We start from the raw sequence: 19,785 nt of genomic DNA on the forward strand, positions 1-19,785 counted from the left end.
CTCCAGGCGGGAAGCTCTCTGGTAGGTCGCCAGTCTTCAGAGAAACATAACGGGAGTGAATACAAAGAGCAGTTTTTCAAATTATGATTTTATTTGTTCTAAACCACCCATAAGCAGCAACAACTGCAATCCATCTGTTGCCAACTGGAAATCATTTTTTTACATCACTTTAGAGATACGTTGGCCCGCTGCAGAGTTGTTTAAATTCTGCCTCACTGTTGTTGTTTTTATTATGAACAGTCTCTCAGAATTCGTTCCAGACTTGGACTAGGCCGCTGGCGGCTGTTCATTGGATCGTTGTCAAGCTGCGTAACTCAATTGCACTTGAAAATCAAGGTCACAAACTAATAACTGGACGCTCTATTCGGGATTTTCTGCTAGAGCGAGAGCAGAATTAATGTCAGTTATGGCAAGATGAAACCATTACTCTACCACCGCCGTGTTGGCATGATGTTCCTTTTCTGACATGCTGGTGGTTTTCCACCAGATGTAAATAGACGCACAGCTTTGTCTCATCAGCCGACAGAACGGTTTCCTAAAAAACAATAAAGATCTTTTTTTTTTTCAAATACCAAACGGCCTTCTGCGTTCTTTTTGGTCAGCAGTGGTTCCCAGCTTGGCCGTCTTTGCCCAGTCTCTCTTTGTTATTTATTGAATCATGAGCACTGACCCTAACGGAGGAAAGTGAGGCCTGCAGTGCTTTAGACCCTGCTCTGGGCTCTTTTGGGACCTCATGGATGAGCTGTCGTTGCGCTCTTGCGGCCACCCTTGGGACGGTTCCCCACTGTTCCATGTTTTCTTTCTTCGCGTCTCGCTGTGGCGCCTGGAAAGCCTCTGTAACCCTCCAGACTGATGGCTGGAAGCGTTCATTTCTCTGTGGCTCTCGGACTTCTTTAGATGAGCACGATGTGCCGCTGCTGTTTTCAAATCCTTTTGCTCAGTTCATGTTGTCAATCACGTAAATAACGGAAATCATTTAAACACCCTTTATTTAGGTTATCTTAGTCTGATATCAAAATTTATTTGATGATCTGGAACATTTAAATGAAAGGGAGTAAATACTGTTTCCAGCACTTGTAGGTACAAGTTGATTTGAGTTCAAAGCAGTATGATGCATTAAACCTAACGTGTTAACTCGTAACTACAAACGTAAATTATCACATGACACTTTAACGAAAAGGTTATTTTCTGACACTGCCACTGAAAAAAACCTAACAATTAACTATAGGCTCAGGAGACACAGCAGGTTGTTGGACTGCTTCAGTTCATAAATCTGAGTTCTCTGGGTGGAAACTGAAGTTCAGAGTCCTCCTCTATCACTGCCATGTTTGTGTGTAATAAAAAGAAAAAAAAAACAATACATGAATTTTGGACAACAGAAGCATTTGTGTGCAGCACAGCAAAAGCCATTTGATAATGCATGGTGGTACAAATACTCTAAAAGACCCATTTTGTTCCAGAGCCCTTCCCTCTAAGCACCCAGATCTACGTTCCTGTGATGCTATAGACCTGGGATGAAACGTTTGCTACCTCCCTTGATCACTGGTGTTAAAAATCTAAAATTGTTTCTCTTGTATTAAAATCCAGAGGTTTTTAAAACTCATAACCACTTTTTTTTTATTCTGAAAGCAAACACAATTATCCTTTTCACATAAAACACACATTCACACCAACTCAGTCAAACACTCAGTATAACAGATCCTATTTCAGTAAAGTCTACAAATCCAGTTTCCAAACAGCCACGGTGGACACATCACTGAATAAATACAATGGTTTAATAAAAAAAAAAAAAAAGGAAAGTCCACCTGTGAAGATGTGTTTGGCTTGTTTTAGAGTAAAGTGTGTCGATGTGCTTCATTTGGTGGCTTTGTCTTTCAGCAGGAGCATGAATTATAAATCGTTTCAGACATAAACACCTGTCCTTTGTTAGTGTAGAGAAACAAAATATAGGGAGAAATTAGAGGAATTCACAATAAAAAAAAAAATTTTGCTTTTTCTAACTGAGCTACTTTGATTTATGGGCAAACCTTATGCAAGTAAAAAAAATAAAATTTAAAGTTCAGTGCATGATCAGGATTGTCCTCCTTACTGCATCTCCACAGCTCTGATGTTTTAACAGAGGAACGGCGTAGACTTTAAAGCTACAACACCATCCCTTAACACCCTTTTCAGTGCTTCAAGCCACCTCAACTAGTACTGAAGGCACAGTTGGGCTAGATTGTGTTTCTTTTCTGAAAATATTTGTTTTCTTGTGTATCTTGGATTAGTTGGAATAGCACCTATTTAAGGTGATATGCTTGTCCGCAGTTTATCATCTTTAACAACGCATTTTAATTCACATTTGCAACATCGATTACACTAAAGTTAATCCCACCGATCGACTCCCAAGCCGTCACGTTCCCAGGGCCTGAGGTTTTTGAGACGACTGATAAGCGAACCATCCATGATCTTGAACACTTGGTGCAGTTTTCCGCGCTCTCCCCACCCTATCCCACCTCACAGGTCCTCTCTACGTCAGCTATGGTCTTTGGAGCAGCGCAGGACAAAATCAGAGGCCCTCCCTTTTCTTGGATCGCCACGTCATCCTCAATCCTGACGCCGAGGCCACGGAAATGCTCTGGCGCCTGGTCGTTGTCTTCACAGATGTATAACCCTGTGGCGAGGAAGACGGTGAGGGAAGGGTTTTCTGGTTGTGTAACAGGTGCAGTGCCTTGCAAACACGTTCAAACCCCTTGAGCTATCTGGGCCCATGACAAACGTCAGTGCTTTTCATTTTATGTGAAAGACCAAGGTCAGCTTTTCATAAAAACCTGAAAGGTGTGTTGTACATTTGCATTCAGCCCGCTTCATGTTGATAGCCCCAAATAAAATCCCCCTCAAACGGCTACCGTTAAAAGTAAAAATTTGTAAAAGGTCAGTCAGCGTGGACTTTAATCTCAGCATAAATGCAGCTGTTCTGCAGGCCTCGGCGGATCTTTTAGAGAAGATTAGGGAACAGTTTGTACCACGAAGACAAAGGAACTCAGCAGGCAGGTCAGGGAGAAAGCTGAGGGGAAGGTTAAAGCAGAGTTACGTTGTAAAACAATATCCCGAGCTCTGACCATTTCACAGAGGACTGATCAATCCATCGTGTGTATACTTAAATAGACCGTCCCTATTGTGAAACATGGTGGAGGCAGCGTCATGCTGTAGCGATGCTTTCTGTCGGCACGCACAGAGAATAAAAATGTTAGAGACAGCAACAAACTTGAGGTCTGAGCAGAGGTTCTCCCTACTGCAGGAAAAAGCGTCCGATCCTAAACATAAATTTAGAGCTACAGATCAAAGCTCAGACGTGTCCCAATGACCCAGTCAAAGTCTAGACCTAAACCCAATTGAAAAACTGCCAATATTGGACTGAGACAACCAATCTGACTGAGCTGGAGCAATTTTGCAAAGTAGCATGGGGGGAGGATTCAGCCTCTGAATGTGTAAACCCGATAGAAACACGGCCTTATAGACTAGCAGGTGCAACTGCTCCAAAAGATGGTGCAAAACCTTGACCCAGGAGGACCGAATGCAAATGCACACTCCACTGCACTACTTTGTGTTGGTCTGTCACATAAAGCCCAGGAGAATTCAAGGAGGTCTGTGGTCATAAAGTTAGAAAAAGAAATAAATTAAAGAAAATACTTAAATTCATGTTTCAAGGCACTGTGGTTTAGCGATTTGTACTCGTAGCTTAAAACTACCTGGTTCTATAGTGATGACCATTCCAGGCTGGAGAGGTTGTGAGCGGGACAACTCGGGGGTGTCGTGCACGTCCATGCCCAGGTAATGGCCAACATGGTGGGGGCAGTACCTCCTCGCAGCCTGGGATCGAAACAGAATTGAAATCCTTAGTGCATGTTAAACAAAAATAAAACCTGCCACCATCTGTTAAAAGTCATGTCGTTCATTTCCCACCAGCAGATGTTTGTGGCGCCGGACAGTATAATGGTTTAATAGTTATACGCAGAAATAGGTTTGCCGCTAACCACATGCATCTGGTATCTGTGAAGTTTATTGATCTGTGAAGCTCTCCCCCTCAGGCAGTGTCGCTCAGAGCAGCAACACGGTCAAATGGTCATAATTAAAACGCTGACGCTGAAAAACAAGGCGGTTTGGTCTTAACTATGTCCTCTGAAGCTGTTATAAATACTGTAAATGCAAGATGTGAGCTCCCCGTAGCCAACGCCCACTCCAGCTGGAGAGATCATGGAGCATCATTTCACTCGTCTGACAAAGGGGACCCCCCCTCCCCCGTCCCTTTTTCTGGTATTTTACCTTCAACACATCTGCATCACTGGTACCAGCCTTCAGGATGCCGAGGCGCTTCAGCTGGCGTCCCAAAAGAGCCAGCATGGTGCTGTAGATGTGATCGAGGCTGACGCCAGGGGAACAGAGGGACAGACAGGAGCGCTGCACCTCCAGGACGGCCTCGTACAACTCAGTCTGGGCTGGGCTGAACCTGACGAAGGACAGCGAGAGGGCCCAAAAAAAAAAAAAAAACACCACAAAAGTGTGTTTCTTACTCACCATGGAAATATGCACTCGATTAGATGAAAGTACCGAACTACAGATTTCAACAACAGAATTCATCTTCCTCAACGTTTGGTGAATTTTGTCTCTTTTATTAGCAAGATATTATCAACTGTTTGAAGTGTTTGGTTCATCTTTAAACTTTTTCTGTCAAACTTACCTGCCGTTGACGGGCCACGTTCGAGTGATGTCGCTGACGTAACCAAAGTACTCACAGCCACCATCAAGAAGAACCATCTCACCATCCTAATGAAGGACACGGGGAGCAAATACTTATAGAACAAGCTGCTTGGTGTAAAGACCAAACAAAAACACTTTTACGTGGAATAATTTTTCCCTAATTAAAAATACATGATATCTCAGTGCTGCATTCAATAAAGTTGATCACAATAAGACTTGAACATACTGTAGGGATTAAGGGACAAGCATTAGGCTGGTTTAAATTTTATCTGTCGGACAGATTCCAGTTTGTTCATGTTAATAATAAATATTCTTCAAACTCTAGGGTCACTTGTGGAGTACCACAGGGTTCAGTCCTTGGGCCAATTTTCTTTACTATATATATGCTTTCTATTGGTAAAATTATCAGACAGCATGGGAGTAATTTCCACTGTTATGTTGATGACACTCAGCTATTTATCCATAAATCCTGACAAATCCAACAAATTACTTCGACTACAGTCATGTCTTGATGACCTTAAAAAACTGGATGACTTTAAATTTCCTGCTTTTAAATTCTGACAAGACAGAAGTTATCACTGGACCAGAGTCCTTAAAAATACGCATCTTAATCGATCACCTAATCTAAATGGCATTAAATTGGCCTCTGGTAAAAACCCTTGGTGTTATTTTTATCAAAACATGTCACTTAAATCCCATATTAAACAGGTTTCCAGAGATTCCTTTTTTCACCTCTTGAATATTACCAGAATTAGAAACATTCTGTCCAGGAGTGATGCTGAAAAACTGGTCCATGCATTTGTTACTTCAAGGCTGGACTATTGTAATTCTTTACTTTCAGGAAGTCCACAAAATGCAGTTCAAATCTTCAGATGATCTAAAATGCTGCAGCAAGAGTTCTGACTAAAATCAACAAGAGGGATCATATTTCTCCAATTTTAGCTTCTCTTCATTGGCTTCCTGTTAAATCAAGAATAGAATTTAAAATTCTTCTTCTAACGTATAAAGCCCTTAATAATCAAACTCCATCATATATCAGAGCTCTGATTACCCCGTATGTTCCTAACAGAGCACTTCGCTCTCAGACTGCAGGTCTGCTGGTGGTTCCTAGAGTCTCTAAAAGTAGAATGGGAGGCAGATCCTTTAGCTATCAGGCTCCTCTCCTGTGGAACCAACTCCCAGTTTTGGTCCGTGAGGCGGACACCCTGTCTACTTTTAAGACTAGGCTTAAAACTTTTCTTTTTGACAAAGCTTATAGTTAGAGTGGCTCATGTGACCCTGAGCTACCTCTATAGTTGTGCTGTGATAGGCTTAGGCTACTGGAGGACATCAGGGACTATTTTTCTCACTCTGCTGAGTTCTACTGTTCTCCAATTTGTATTGTTTGTTATTTCAACTTTTTGTTCTCTGTCATTTTTTTCTTCATAGTAGGTACACCTGGTCTGGCGCCCTGTTAGCTGTGACATCATCCAGGGAAGACAGATCACCTGTTATTACCATATAACATAGAAAGTATTCCTGGGTCAATGTGTGCTTCTGTGCTCGTTTGTCTCTCTTGTTGTGTCTCTGCTCTGTCTTCTCTAACCTCTAGTCGGTCGAGGCAGATGACCGTTCATACTAAGCCCGGTTCTGATGGAGGTCTTCCTTCCCGTTAAAGGAGTTTTCCTCTCCACTGTCGCTTCATGCTTGCTCAGTATGAGGGATTGCTGGAAAGTCATGGACAATGCAGGCAACTGTCCACTGTGGCTCTACGCTTCTCCAGGAGGAGTGAATGCTGCTTGTCAAGACTTTGATGCAATCTACTGGGTTTCCTTAGATAGGAAACTGTTAAACCAATATGTATGATTTGACTGAATTTGACTTTGTAATGTGCCTTGAGATGACATGTGTGTAAAATGGCGCTATATAAATAAAACTGAATTGAATGCAATTCGTTTACTAGCATTATAAAATGTTAAATACCAGTTTTGAAGGCTTGTCATTATGTCTTAGTGTTGGGAGTTAGTCTGCTTGCTTTCTGAAACCTGACCCTAGGTTTAAATACTTGTGATAAGGATCTGGAGAGTTTCCAGACCATGGAGCCCAAACTTAGAGGAAGCTTGTTTCGACTTAGGATTGTGACACGCTTCTCCGTATTCCTGGAAAATAAGCACACATCATCGGCAAAGATGTTGCACGGTGTAGAACATTTCGATACCGATCTATATTCACTGTAGTGCCCCGCTGCTTACATTTTCTCCTCCAGACAAATTATTTTAAGGACTTCCTAAACAATTACGAGGATTCATCAAATGAAATAAAGTTTATCTGAGCAGACTCCAACAGGCTTTCTGTCAGTTCTTGATGTTTTTCTTGAAGAGGAGTGGCTTGTTCGATGCCCCTTCTTGTACCTGGCTGTGCAGACGCACGCAAACAGTATCTTAACGCTGAACAAGTCTGGAGGCTACATTGTTCTCGGCTCCCTCCTCAGTGGTAGATCGTCACAGATCTTGCTGGACACTGGTGTAGAAGCCCTCTTGACAGGAAGTGAGTTTCTCATCTTGAAGTACATGATGATCCAGAAAACTGTGGTCTTTATGATGCAAGGTGATAATGGTTGCACATTTTGCTTTGAAGGTAGTCATTTCAAATGTATAAAACCACTGATTTCCACCACCTCTCCCCCTTTGTAATAGTAATCAGTCTAGTTTTACTGACAGATTGATTTCAGATGGACTCTTTCACAGCTTAACCTGTGGTTATGATTTCACTGCACTGATGAAAAAAGCTTTTATCCCGTCAAATAGTTATACATTTTTAAATCAATACATCTGATCTCTGCAGATTATAGTTCGCCTCTGTTTGAAGATATTTTATCACAGCAAAGAAAGACTTTCAGCCACGACTAGACAGCAGCTGGAAACTATATGTTATATGGTCTTAACTGCACCTCAAATGTTTACCTTGATGATCTGGTTGTTGTTTATGTAGTGCAGAGTGTTCGCTCGATTTCCTCCGGCAACTACGGGGGGGTAGGCCAGGAAGTTGGCACCATGGATCCGATTCTCGAAATCAAACTAGAAAAATACATAATAGTTTAAGGAAAGAGTCTCTGTGAGATTCACGGTGAGGTGAAAAAGTATTTGCCCCACTGAGCTATATAATACACTGGAGTGCTAATCACCGTCTGTTTGAACGAGTCGCTTTGAAGCCACCAGCCGCCATATTGGTACTCCCTATTTCCCCCCAGTAACTAGGGAATATGTGCGCTACAGCATCGAATAACGAAGATTTTCTCATGTTCAGGGGGGGCTTAAGACTTTTAAAATGTCAAATGCCATATAGTTTTATGTTATGTTCTAAAAATATGAAGTACTGAGAAAGTCATGTGCTGAAATATTTTGCATTTTATTCATTTAAATATATATGTTTAACATTTATAAATATATAAACAACAATGTACAAAAACATATATTTACATATGTGTATACATATATATACATATATACATATACACATGCTTATATATACATATATATATTTAATATGAATAACATGTAAAATATTTCAGCACCTAATTTCCTAGTAGTTGATAGTGTTAGTACATCCACTGACTGTAGAATTACCTGTGAAACGTTTTCACACAGCCAGAAAACTGCTTGTTGTTGCAACCAAATCCTATGGGATTCTGTGAGAGTAGGGAGTAGCAAGATGGCGGCCAGTGACTTCAGTTTTTCGGCAAAATCAGCACTCCAGTCTATTATATAGCTCAGTGATTTGCCCCCTTACGCTTTTTTTTTGTTCTGTTTATTTTATTAAATTTTAATGTTTCCAGATCATCAAATCCATTTCATAGCCAGACACACGAAAGGGTAAATAAAAAAAAAAAAAAACTGTTTTTAAATAACAATTGCCTTCAATAAGGGGAAAAAACGATCCGCTGCTGGAGTACCAAAGCCTTAGAAATGGCTTCTTAACACTTTCTAAACTGAAACTGATATCTCTTGATGACTTTGTTTCTCAGCTGTTCTTGCATTTCTTTGAATCAGGACATGGTGAGAACACAGATGAATTCTATAAAAGGTAGCAAATACTTTTTCACACCACTGTAAATAACCATCTCTGACATACATGGACAATTTTAACAAAATAATACGGTAATAAAATACAGAACCATTGAGCTGAGGTCCTCAGCTCTATAAACCTAACCTTAGCAAACAGGACTGACTCGTCGACATCTCCTTGTGACAAAGCCATCGTCCTCCTAAAGGCCTGAAGGAAAAGGATGTTAATCTGTGTTTCAACTGGATCAAATGCACAAAATCTGAGAATGACAGATGAAACGACTGACAAACCTGGGCTGTGATCCGACCCGCCTCTTGCATAAGCGATACCTCTGCAGGGCTCTTGATCGCCCGGAGAGAGTGAACGAGGGGCCGGAGCGATCGTGGGACGGGGCCCGCTTCAAGCAGGGGGAGCACATGGGCCTGGTGAAGCCCAGAGTGGGCAGGCTGAGAGGCATCGTACCAGAGCTGAGTGCCTAAGGGAAAAAGAGATGACCAGAAGAGTTTTCTTAAGTTTTAATTGTGAAGGAATTCATTTTTATTTGCCAAATGTCGATTTCAACACTATATGAAATAAAAGTCTGATGGAGCAGAGAAACAGAAACTCACTGTGATCTTCTTAACCTGAGTTTGTTTGTGATGCTTCCTTAAAAGACTCTAAAAGTCTACATATTCTAGTTAAAATGACTTGAATATGTGAATGTAGCTTAAAAAAGCAAGACCACAACCAATCGTTTTAGGACTTTTTCCCTTCTAAAAAAAAGCTGCAGCAACCCAGCTGCATAGATGTGCACACCTTTTTAAACCAAAACAGGAGGCAATTTCAGCATTCAGTCTTACACGTTTCCATCAGCTACTTATTATTGTGAATAGATGAACCTGTTATAAACTTTAGCTGTACTAGTAGCATTCTATGTGACATATATTGCTAAGAGGTTACGAAGGTACCCGTATCAAAAGCATCAGTCAAGAGGATACAAAAAGGGTTCCACACAATTACATATATACACACTATATATTGCCAGAAGTATTTGCTTGTTTGCCTGCACACACATATGAACATGAGTGACCCATGACAGGATCTGTCACTGAAAGGGGGTGGGGGGGGGGGGATGAAGTTGACCCGTCAATATTATGTCCACCATCCACAGCAGGAGGTATCAATAAACCTATAAGTACTATGGACCGTAAGGGGGGATGTGGGATTGTGGGACAAGCAGAGACAGCATGAGTAGCTGTACAGTTTGCAGGTGCACACAGATCTGTGCCCGTATTCACAAAGATGCTCAGAGTCCTCTCAGAGAGCGCCTATCTTAGCCTTAAAATCCCTACCTAGGAGTCCTAGCTTCAGAGTGATTCAGATCGCTGCTGAGAGCGACTGAGTGAGAAGACGACACACATTTTGATTTTCGTGACGAGGTGTGTGGTTGACCGCGTTGCTAGTTGGGCGCCCCCCCCTTTTAGCCCTCCCAGTTTTAAATGCACTTGAGAACAACATGCAACAACTTGACATTTGAGCTGGCGGAGGCAGGCTCGGGGTCTTTTTCACACCCTTGTTCTCCGATTGGCATCTAGAGTTGGAGGCCTGGAGGAGGAGCGGGCCGCCTAGCTGGGGTCTGGCATGGGTGTTGGGTCCTGGGGGCCGGCTGGGGCAGGCACTTCTGCCTTCCCCGGGACTAGGATGAGCGTCTTAAACAAGGTGGGCAGGGTGTGGGGGAGGCAGCACTTCTGGGCTCATGGGGCGGGCTCTGGTTGGCTGGCCTGTTCACATTGTGTTGGGCCTATCCCTGGGTAAATGGGCTCGTGGGTCAGCGTGGAGGGTTGGGGCTGGAGTATGTACCGGGTATGTCAGGCAGGAGGTGCCCCCCCCCCCCATCCTGATGATGGTGTTCCCCTCCCAGCTCTGGCGTCTGAATACCCCAGAGGGGTGTCGGTACTTGGACCTGGAAGTATATAATGTGTTCACTTCTATACAGAAAACCCCTATTATTAGCTTTGGCTGTCACTTTATACATCCTGTATTAAATAAGACTGCATATTTTTCAGCGATGTCATCGAGGCGTTGGTTGTTTGTATTTGTGATACTTTTTTGGTTGGTTTTGCTGTTATTTTTATATCTCTCTGCAGTGGTGTAGACGCAGACTCCATGGATGTTATCTTGTACTCTCTTTTTCCTCCGCTCTATTTTTGTTATCTTTTCTCCCATTTGACTCATCTTTTTTTGTTCCTTTTCTTTCTCTTTTACCTTTTCATTTTCAGTGTTCATTAAACTTGAAATAATCCCAAAATAATATTTAATAAAGCTTTAGGCATATATTTATATCAAGCAGAACAGTATGGCAAAAGCAGTAATGCTCCACTTGTGAAACTAAACCTGTTGGGCTCTCTTTGCAGTTAAGAAAGCAATTCTTAAAGCTACACAGCCAGACAGGACATGTTAAAAAAAGAAAGTGTGACGCTGTCTTTTAAGACCTGGGATTGGTTGATAGTACACGAAAAAAAAAACAGAAATACGCTCCTAGTAATCAAAGCACTGGTGCCCCTTATGGTCCTTATGGTTATTATATGGTAAATAATATAGAAATTCCTATATACTGTATTCCTTGTACAATTCTTCACTTTTTATTTATGGTTATTCAATATTTTCCTATTATTTATTTATCCTCAATAAAAATCACGTTTCTAAGGCCGCACCTTTAACCCGTCCGCCCACTGAAACAAATTTTCCCCTAAGGGGAAATGTTGTATATAGTTGTAATTGTGGAATCAGTTGGGTGCGATTTACAAACTGAATATTTACCTGCAGGAAATTTCCCAAGACTTAGCGCTATGTCACAATCCTCTCACAGATTATCTAAATTGACCCCATGCTTTAAATACAAAGTTAGCATATTATAATCTTAAGCAAATTTTTCTGCTTAATATTTTTCTCAGATCAGGCAGAAACTGAAACTATGATTTTACTTAGAATTTTACCTTGGTAAGATAAATGTTATTGACAAAGGATCTTAGGCCTTATGAGAGTTCCTAAAGTGTAAAAATGTAAGGAGTAGTGAGGAGGACTTTTAGACAGTCTAAAAGTGGCCATGTTTAGATGCACAAAATTTCACAATCACTTTGTTACTTAAGCAGAGAAGATGGTGGGAACAGAGAGAGCTGATTGGCTGATCCTCCACCTGAACAGTGGAGGAAAGGAGCGCAAACTTCTTTAACAAACATACAATTATTAATATGTAGATAAATTAAACTTCATTATATCCATAGGGGAAAATAATTAGTTTCAGTGGGAGGCTGGGTTAAAGGTAAATAATAGGAAAAATATTGAATAAAATGAATAACGATTGGAGAAATTTACAAAGAATATATATAAAAAAGGTGAGAAAGTACTTTCTGTATTGCACGATAATGTCAATACCCTAAATGGTCATCTAGAAGTTTGATTGTGTGATACTTTCTCCTCGCTTTTGATTGCTCCCCGGAGCACTTCTCAGTTTCCAGGCTGGGCAGTAAAAGCACCAAGATGCACAGAGAAAAAGAAGCATTGATCTGCGGCAATACACTTTAAAGTTTGTGTATTTGCCCCCTGATCCAGGAACCAATTTACCTTTCAACACTCCTCTACTCTCCTCTTAGAGATGTGCGGACAGATGTGCCGCTGTCCAGTTCAGTATTTTTATTTTATTTTTTTATTTTAACACCCCTTTTCTCCATTTTGTCGGTCGCTCTGCCAAATACAATGTACTCATAAAAGCAGGCAAACCTAGTAAAATGCTGACAGGTGAGTGCGTATTGATATTAAATAGATGAAGTAATAAAATGACTAGCAATAGGAATAAATAAGCAAATCAAAAGAATGATGAGGATGTATACAAGGTGCGTTCAAACATTTTGATGCTGTGTGACAATCATGACACACATTTCTTAATCCAGTCTAGTCGGTTAATTTCTCTCTTTTGATTAACATAGGAGCGCATTAGTGGTTTTTTTTTTTTGTCTGGTACTATCAACCACACAGCTCTTGGAAGACAGTGTCATACATAGTAATAGGGTCGACCCTACCTCCTCACTAAGATAAACATTTCTGTCATTTCCTTACTCAGAGTCGCTCTCAGCAGCGATCTGAATCACTTTTAAGCTCAGACCCCAGGGTAGGAATTTTTAGGCTAAAACAGGAGCTCTCTGAGAGGACTCTGAGAATCTTTGTGAATACGGGTACTTGTGCTTAGAGATACACTTCTATAGAGAAAACCTATAGTTAGCTTCGGCTGTCGCTAAATACACTCTTAAGTAACATAACATAAGTAGTCACCTTTTCTCCCTTTTAATGTTTTGCCTCATCTTTTTCTCTTCCTTTCTTTCTCTTTACATTTCTGTGTCTATTGAACTTGAAATAGTATCTAATAATGTTTTTTGCATATATATTAAGCAGAGCAGTATAGAAAAAACCAGTAATGATCCACTTGGGTAAGTAAACCTGTTGGGCTCTCTTTGGCACTAAGAAAGCTATTCTTGGTGCTACACAGTCAGACAGCACATGTAAAAAAAAAAAAAGGAAGAATCTGAGGACGCTACTAACAGCCATAACAAAGCCACACTGGACGGCGCCATCTTTGTTATTTGTAAGTGTGAGGTGCATGTGGGTTACAGATAACCTGACCTGGGCCAGATTGATATCGCTCCGCCTAGCTCCACTCACATCCATCTGGGACCTCTCCCATAGAAAGTGATTTCTTCAACCAATTTTATGGTCTGGCCAATCAGGACGCAGGGCTGCAGTTTCATAGATGTGACGTAGTGGAGAAGCGACCATGACGTGAGACTGTTTTGATAGCAATGGCGGCTCGCATCGAGGAAGCAAGCGTTAACATTGATGCTGCTATTTCTTCCGTGTTGTCCAATCTACCTAATATTGTTTCATTAAAAGAACATCAGAGAACGACTCTGAAGGCTTTTGTTGGTGGAAACCATGTTTTCGCCCTTCTCCCGACCGGATTTGGCATGTTTTGTTTTCCGGGGCGCGTCCGCAGCGGACATCTTGTCGGTTAGCGGTTAGCGCTAACCATATTAGGAGGGCTTTAGTCCTCGACGCGGTCGGCCCGGGATTGACTCCGACCCGCGGCGCTTTGCCGCCTGTCTTCCTCCCTCTTCCTGTCAGCTCACTGTCAAAAAAACGCGTGCCACTAGAGCCGCAAACACATTAAAGGAGAAGTCCGGTCAAAATCAGAATTCAAACTGCTGAAAGTACTTTAAATATAAAACTACTACATACTGTGCAAAAAATTATAAGTTTTTTTAATTATGAATAATTTTCATTTAATCATGTTTATGTGGAGGAATCCATCTTGGTCAAGAATAGTACTGTCACCTCCCATTTTTTGACGTCACTCGGTGGACCCGCAGTTGAGCAAGTTTCAACGCTCTGTTTGTCACGGCGCACTATTTTCCAACATGGTGACGACTGGTGCTCTGTACGAAGCAGAGAGTGATGAAGTACTTAGTGACAGTGATGAGAGTTCCGTGGAGCTATCATCATCTGATAGCGATATGGATTTTTTTTAGAAGAGTTTCTTGACAGAAACCGGACTTTTGACGGAATCCAGCCTACCTATTTCCAGTGCAAACTCAGTCGGGTCCTACAGTATATATGTATACACGCGTGTGTGTGTGTGTGTGTGTGTGCGCGCGCGCTCCGCCGCAGCACGGCTTTGCCGGCGCTGCAGCGGAGCGCGCACACACACACACAGCGGAGGAGAGATCGCGCTGAAGTGACTTAAGTTATATATTTGCCCTCTAGTAAATAGGGCAGGTGGTCATTATTGTATAAATATTAAAATATAAAAGCGTTCCAGCACATGCTGGGGCGGAGGGATACCACATCACATGTGGTATCCCTCCGCCCCTCTGCTCGGTGACCATCCCCGCAAATTCTAAATAAAAAATTCTAAAATAAAAAATAACTTACCAAAAATCCTCGCTCTCATGTCATGTTCAAAACATTCTTCTTCGAAATGGTCGCTGCATATGACGTGTTTTCTCTCTGGCCAGAAGTTAGATGGCAAATCCGCTCTGTTCAAGTTGGCAATCCAGCAACGAGCCCGGTGGCTCATGAATCGGGAAGTTGAAATAAGCAATGTTTTTTCCACTTTTACCAGTTGTGTTGGGACATCCGATGGCCATGCACGTGGGCATTGTTGCTTCAGCAAAAGCTCTCTGAATGTCAGTGATGAAGTCCTCTGGAAATCCGAAAAAATTATTGATGATCGCAGCTGTGTAGAACGGCTCCTATTGACTTTGCTTGGAAAGAGCGGAGAAATGCTGTCGCCGCTTCCGCTTTTCCACGCCCCAGGATGTGATGTCAAACGCCCCTTACTGCCCAAATATGGGCAGTAATGTCAGCCCCCATACACAGTGATTCAGACGACAATTTATGTTTTTATTTTCTTATTGATTAAAGATAAGTTCATTAAATAACCACAAACGTATTAGTTTTAGTTATAGCTAATGATACCCTGATTTTTCCTTGTTGACTGGACTTCCCCTTTAAAAAAAGAAAGTTTTGTTTTTTCCTGCGTCGCTCTCACAGCGTCACGGGTTAGCTTCAGTGTGAGTGGTTGAAATAGCACGTCAATAAAGATGACAGACAAGTGGCTTATCCAGTCATATGTAAGGATTTTTGATAAGGCCCAGCCTTCAATAAAGACAATTCCTATGAAGAGGTCCCAGATGGATGTGAGTGGAGCTAGCCGGAGCAACATCCATATGACTGGAGTCAGGTTAGGTTACAGCGAGAGGCGAGGCTACAGTCTCATGTTTAAGAAAAGATGCAGCTCCCATGTACACACGGAAAAACCAAACCGGCACTTTGAAATGTATCCACTCTGGGACCCGGTTCTAAAAAACGATTGTTCACGGTCTCCCAAAACACTGCATCCATGTGGACGCACAGCCTCAAGGACAAAACACGTTTGCGGATACACCTAATCTTGTCTCCGGGGGGCGGGGCCTATCTACCATAAAAAACAAACAAATAAAAAACAGTAAAGTGACTCAGAAGATCTGTGGATTAAGATATGTCCTTAAAAATGGGACAGATGTAGAGATTGATGTAGTATTGTGGACAAACACAGCCAATTCAAGATGTGGCAGGTTGATAGGAGTTCAATCATAGAATCGTTAAATAAATGATTACCTTAGAGATGTACTCAATGTCTTAATCAGGGTGACTGAACCTTTAAAAAAAGGTGTGCAATACATCTAGAGACATTTACCTTTAAGGCTTTTTAACACCAGACCCAGCTCCTCTGTACTGTGAACTCTTTCTATGCCCGTCAAAGCAGCTGCCCCGTCCTTTCCCGCCCGCGGACCGTCCCACAGTTCCCTCCCCGGATCTCTGCGGGGGACGAACAACATGGCCTGGTCTGGTCGAGCCCCGCCGTAAAGAACCAAGGCACTGTCTGGTTCCAAGAAGCCAGTGAGGTAGAGGAAATCCTACGAAATGCGGGGACGAGGATTAATCAACGGAGCTGTGGACCAGATGGGATCCACAGGAATGACAGGATGTTGTTTTCTTTAGAGGGTGAAGGAACACAAAACGTACCTGGTTCTGGTGGAAGGGATAAGGGATGTCGTTGGTCATGTAGCGTGTTGGATGGGATAAAACGATGACCACGTGGTTGCCAGAGGAGGCGGGAGGTCCCAGCTTGTCTGCATGGGCCTCAATGAGCAGGGCGAGCTTTTGCCTGCGGAGCTCGTACTCTGTCTGGGTTATGCCTGGGGTCACCTCACCTGAGGAGCAGAGAGATCCTCACTGCCTGAAGATGCACCGAGCTCTTTGGTTGGCATGAATACGTAGAGGTAGGAGCATCTTGCATCTATGCATGAAAAAGGCACTCACCGTGTTTGATGAGGTGAGGATGAGTGAAGGGGCTGGGCTGGCCAAGGTACCGAGGTGGGACCGTCTTTGGTTTCAAGCCTCCTGGTTTCACGGAAATGTGTCTGCACCACATGCAACCTGCAGAAAACGCAACACAACTTACCCGAAAAAAGTTGACACTTTATACCTCCTGGTAAAGTCTCGCAAAATTGTTAGGTACTGTTTAACGACGCTGGTTTGGGGCAAGAAAGACGACCAGAACCGAAACTCTCCAGAGCTTCTTTCAAACGATGTCAAACATTATTTTAGTCCCGATCCAAAGCGTTTCTTTTAAGGTTTCAGTCCAGCTGGGCTGTTTCAAGGGTGACATTCCTCCCCTGTAGCTCTGTTTAACCCTGGATTTATATGGTCCTTATTATTTACACTCACTGGTAGACTGAAGAATCGTGAGTAATCTCAGTAATCTGCCTCAATGATCAACTTAAAAAGCAGACTAATCAAACAAATATTAAAGCTATCACTGCTTGAGCAGAGAATCCAAAGGTCTCTGAATTTTTTCTAAAATATTTTTACCAATACTCTTTTTTTCACCACAGTTTTCCAGATCTGAGAGCTGACTTTTTAGTCTTCCGAAGCCTAGAAAGTCTGTGTAGGAACCCCGAGAGAACGAAATTTAGTTTAGTTTATGAACGCACGGGCTACAGTCAAACTTTTTCAGCTTGTTTGCCTCCTGCTTTTTTTTTTTGTCTTTTCTTCCTAAACACACAGTTATGGCATGCCTGAGTCTGGCTTCGGTAGCTGGATCTTCATGAACCTTCAGCAGTAAGACCCACCTGCAGCCCGGGAGCGCGGCGGCAGCAGCCTGACAGCAGAGCGCAGGAAGCTGCGGGCTGGGGACCACATTGTTCCTGAAGCTGCTGCTGCTGGAGGACACCGAGGACCACTCACAGCATGGCGTCCTGCTGAGGACAGCACCCGTCAGAGACAGACAGGGAACACGAAGTTATATCTAAACACACGACGGCGGCATGCGGGTGTTAACTCGCTTGTTGTAAAAGCCGCCCAAAGCCTCGGTTATGTAGTGAATGACAGCTGCCTTTGCTAGCTCGCTGCTCTGTCAGCTACATTCATTCGGCTGCCGGGGATTGCTGCCCGGAGTTTGGGCTGTCAGGCACAGAGCACTCGTCCCAAAAGCCACTTGCCGCTGTTGAATCACATATATATATATATATATATATATATATATATATATATATATATATATATATATATATATATATATATATATATATATATATATATATATATATATATATATATAAATAAAAATAGTATTAACAAAAGAAGAGCAACAACAACACTGAGACAGCCCCTTACTGGTCTGATTTTCTGTCACACATCAGTGTTTTCAGATTCACAATAGGGCTGCACAATTAATCGCATTTGCAATATAATCACAATAAAAAACCCCCGCAATTTCCATATTGCAGAGTTTCAGCAGTGAGACAATAGAATTGTACGGTACGGAATAGAATTAGGGCCACTCAAAAAAAAAGTATCCTCAAATCTGACTTCTTTCTCAGAATTCGGAGAAAAAAGTCAGAATTGATTAGACTTTTTTTTTTGAGTGGCCCTAATCCTCTTCCGTAGTATTGTATTACTTGTTTTAGAGTTTATATAATCATACTGTTTTACCAGAAACTTTCAGGAATCTCACCATAGCATTAATTACCGGCCAATCAGTTTAATACATAGACTTGCTTGTTGGTTGCACTTTGCACTTTATGTTCAACAAGGATTGATGTCCAAAAGCTGTTCTCTTGAATAATACTCTGATCAACACAAACATTAAAAGTTATTGTCTTAAATAGGCCTTGTTTACAAAAATCTTTATCTAGAGGCCATTTTTTGTTGCTTGTGGTTAATGCAGAGAAAAGTCTAAATCAAATCGCAATTTTGGTTGAAATATATCGTCATTTCTGCTCTGAGTTGAGACGCAGTGGGTCTTTTAGCATGTAATCTGCACAGCGATGAAACAGATTGATTTGTGGTTTGTATATGTTTAAAAAGACACGATAAATTAAACTGGGGAAAAAAACACATTAAATCACAATCGCAATATTAAGATAAAGAAATCGCAATTAGGTTATTTTCCAAAATCGTTCAGCCCTTATTCTCAACATATTGATCATGTCATTAAAAGATAACCAGAGAAAATATAGCATTTTGTTTTTAAATGGCGTTTTTATCCAGATTACAGCAACAACCGCCATCGGTCATCTGTAAGAAGCGAGTATTATGATTCTGGCCCACTCTCCTTAGTGCAACTGATATCATTCAGCCAGACTGGAAAGTTTTTAAGCGTGAATAGCCTGTTTGGGATCACTGCACACAGACAGGACTTGATAGCTTATTTGTTAATTTTGACTTGCTGGTGTTCTTTGGATCATCGTCCAGCTATGTCACCAAAGTCACACATGAGGCCACAGACTGATGGCTGGCCATTTTAGGTGGAGACCAGAATTAAACAGCAAGTCATCCAAGTACCAAAGACGCAAAACAGCCACTGACCTTCTCATTGCCGTTTTCCCAAAAGAGAAAATGGAAATTGCGAGTCAGGCCACTTTTGTCACTTTTTGGTCTGCAGTGGTTTTCCCATTGAAACTTTCCTCAGAAGCAAATTTTGCTCAGTCTCTTATTGTTGAATCATGAACACTGATCTTATAGGAGGCGAGGCCTGCAGGGCTTTAGATGTTGTTCTAGGTTCTCTGTGATGGAGAAATGTTATTATAGCACTGTATATATGTTTAAGATGTAAGTATATCTTTGGGATTTCAAATAAAAAAACAATGACATGTTTTCTTGAAAAAATGCAAAGGAAATTTTGGGGAACTCATACGAAGTTTAAGAAAACCATGCAATGACTCAGAAAATGAAAATCCCAAGCTAACTAAGATACCTACTCTAGGCTGAGAACAACACATGGGATCCCCCAGAAAAAGCTGCAGGACGCTGCTGGGAAGAGGGTTGTGGGTTTCCCTCTCGGACTTCTGTTTGATTGTCTGATTTTAATTAAACAAATAAATGAAAAATAAAAAATAGAAATAAAATGCTTTTAAAAGTAGCCAA

General features: G+C 41.8%; 1 protein-coding gene across 1 annotated transcript; it reads right to left on the reverse strand.

The window, feature by feature from the left end:
- Positions 1-971: 971 nt before the first annotated feature.
- xpnpep3 (X-prolyl aminopeptidase 3, mitochondrial) lies at positions 972-17,790 on the reverse strand. The gene is made up of 11 exons (XM_021310822.2): positions 17,490-17,790; positions 16,678-16,794; positions 16,381-16,568; positions 16,052-16,271; positions 9,075-9,259; positions 8,929-8,991; positions 7,683-7,796; positions 4,721-4,806; positions 4,306-4,489; positions 3,732-3,852; positions 972-2,653 (listed from the first exon to the last, which is right to left on the reverse strand). The coding sequence occupies exons 1-11, from the start codon at positions 17,557-17,559 to the stop codon at positions 2,487-2,489; spliced, it is 1,515 nt and encodes a 504-aa protein (XP_021166497.2). The 5' UTR covers positions 17,560-17,790; the 3' UTR covers positions 972-2,486.
- Positions 17,791-19,785: the final 1,995 nt, after the last annotated feature.

This window comes from Fundulus heteroclitus, chromosome 16, assembly GCF_011125445.2.
Source record: "Fundulus heteroclitus isolate FHET01 chromosome 16, MU-UCD_Fhet_4.1, whole genome shotgun sequence".
Lineage (NCBI taxonomy): Eukaryota > Metazoa > Chordata > Actinopteri > Cyprinodontiformes > Fundulidae > Fundulus > Fundulus heteroclitus.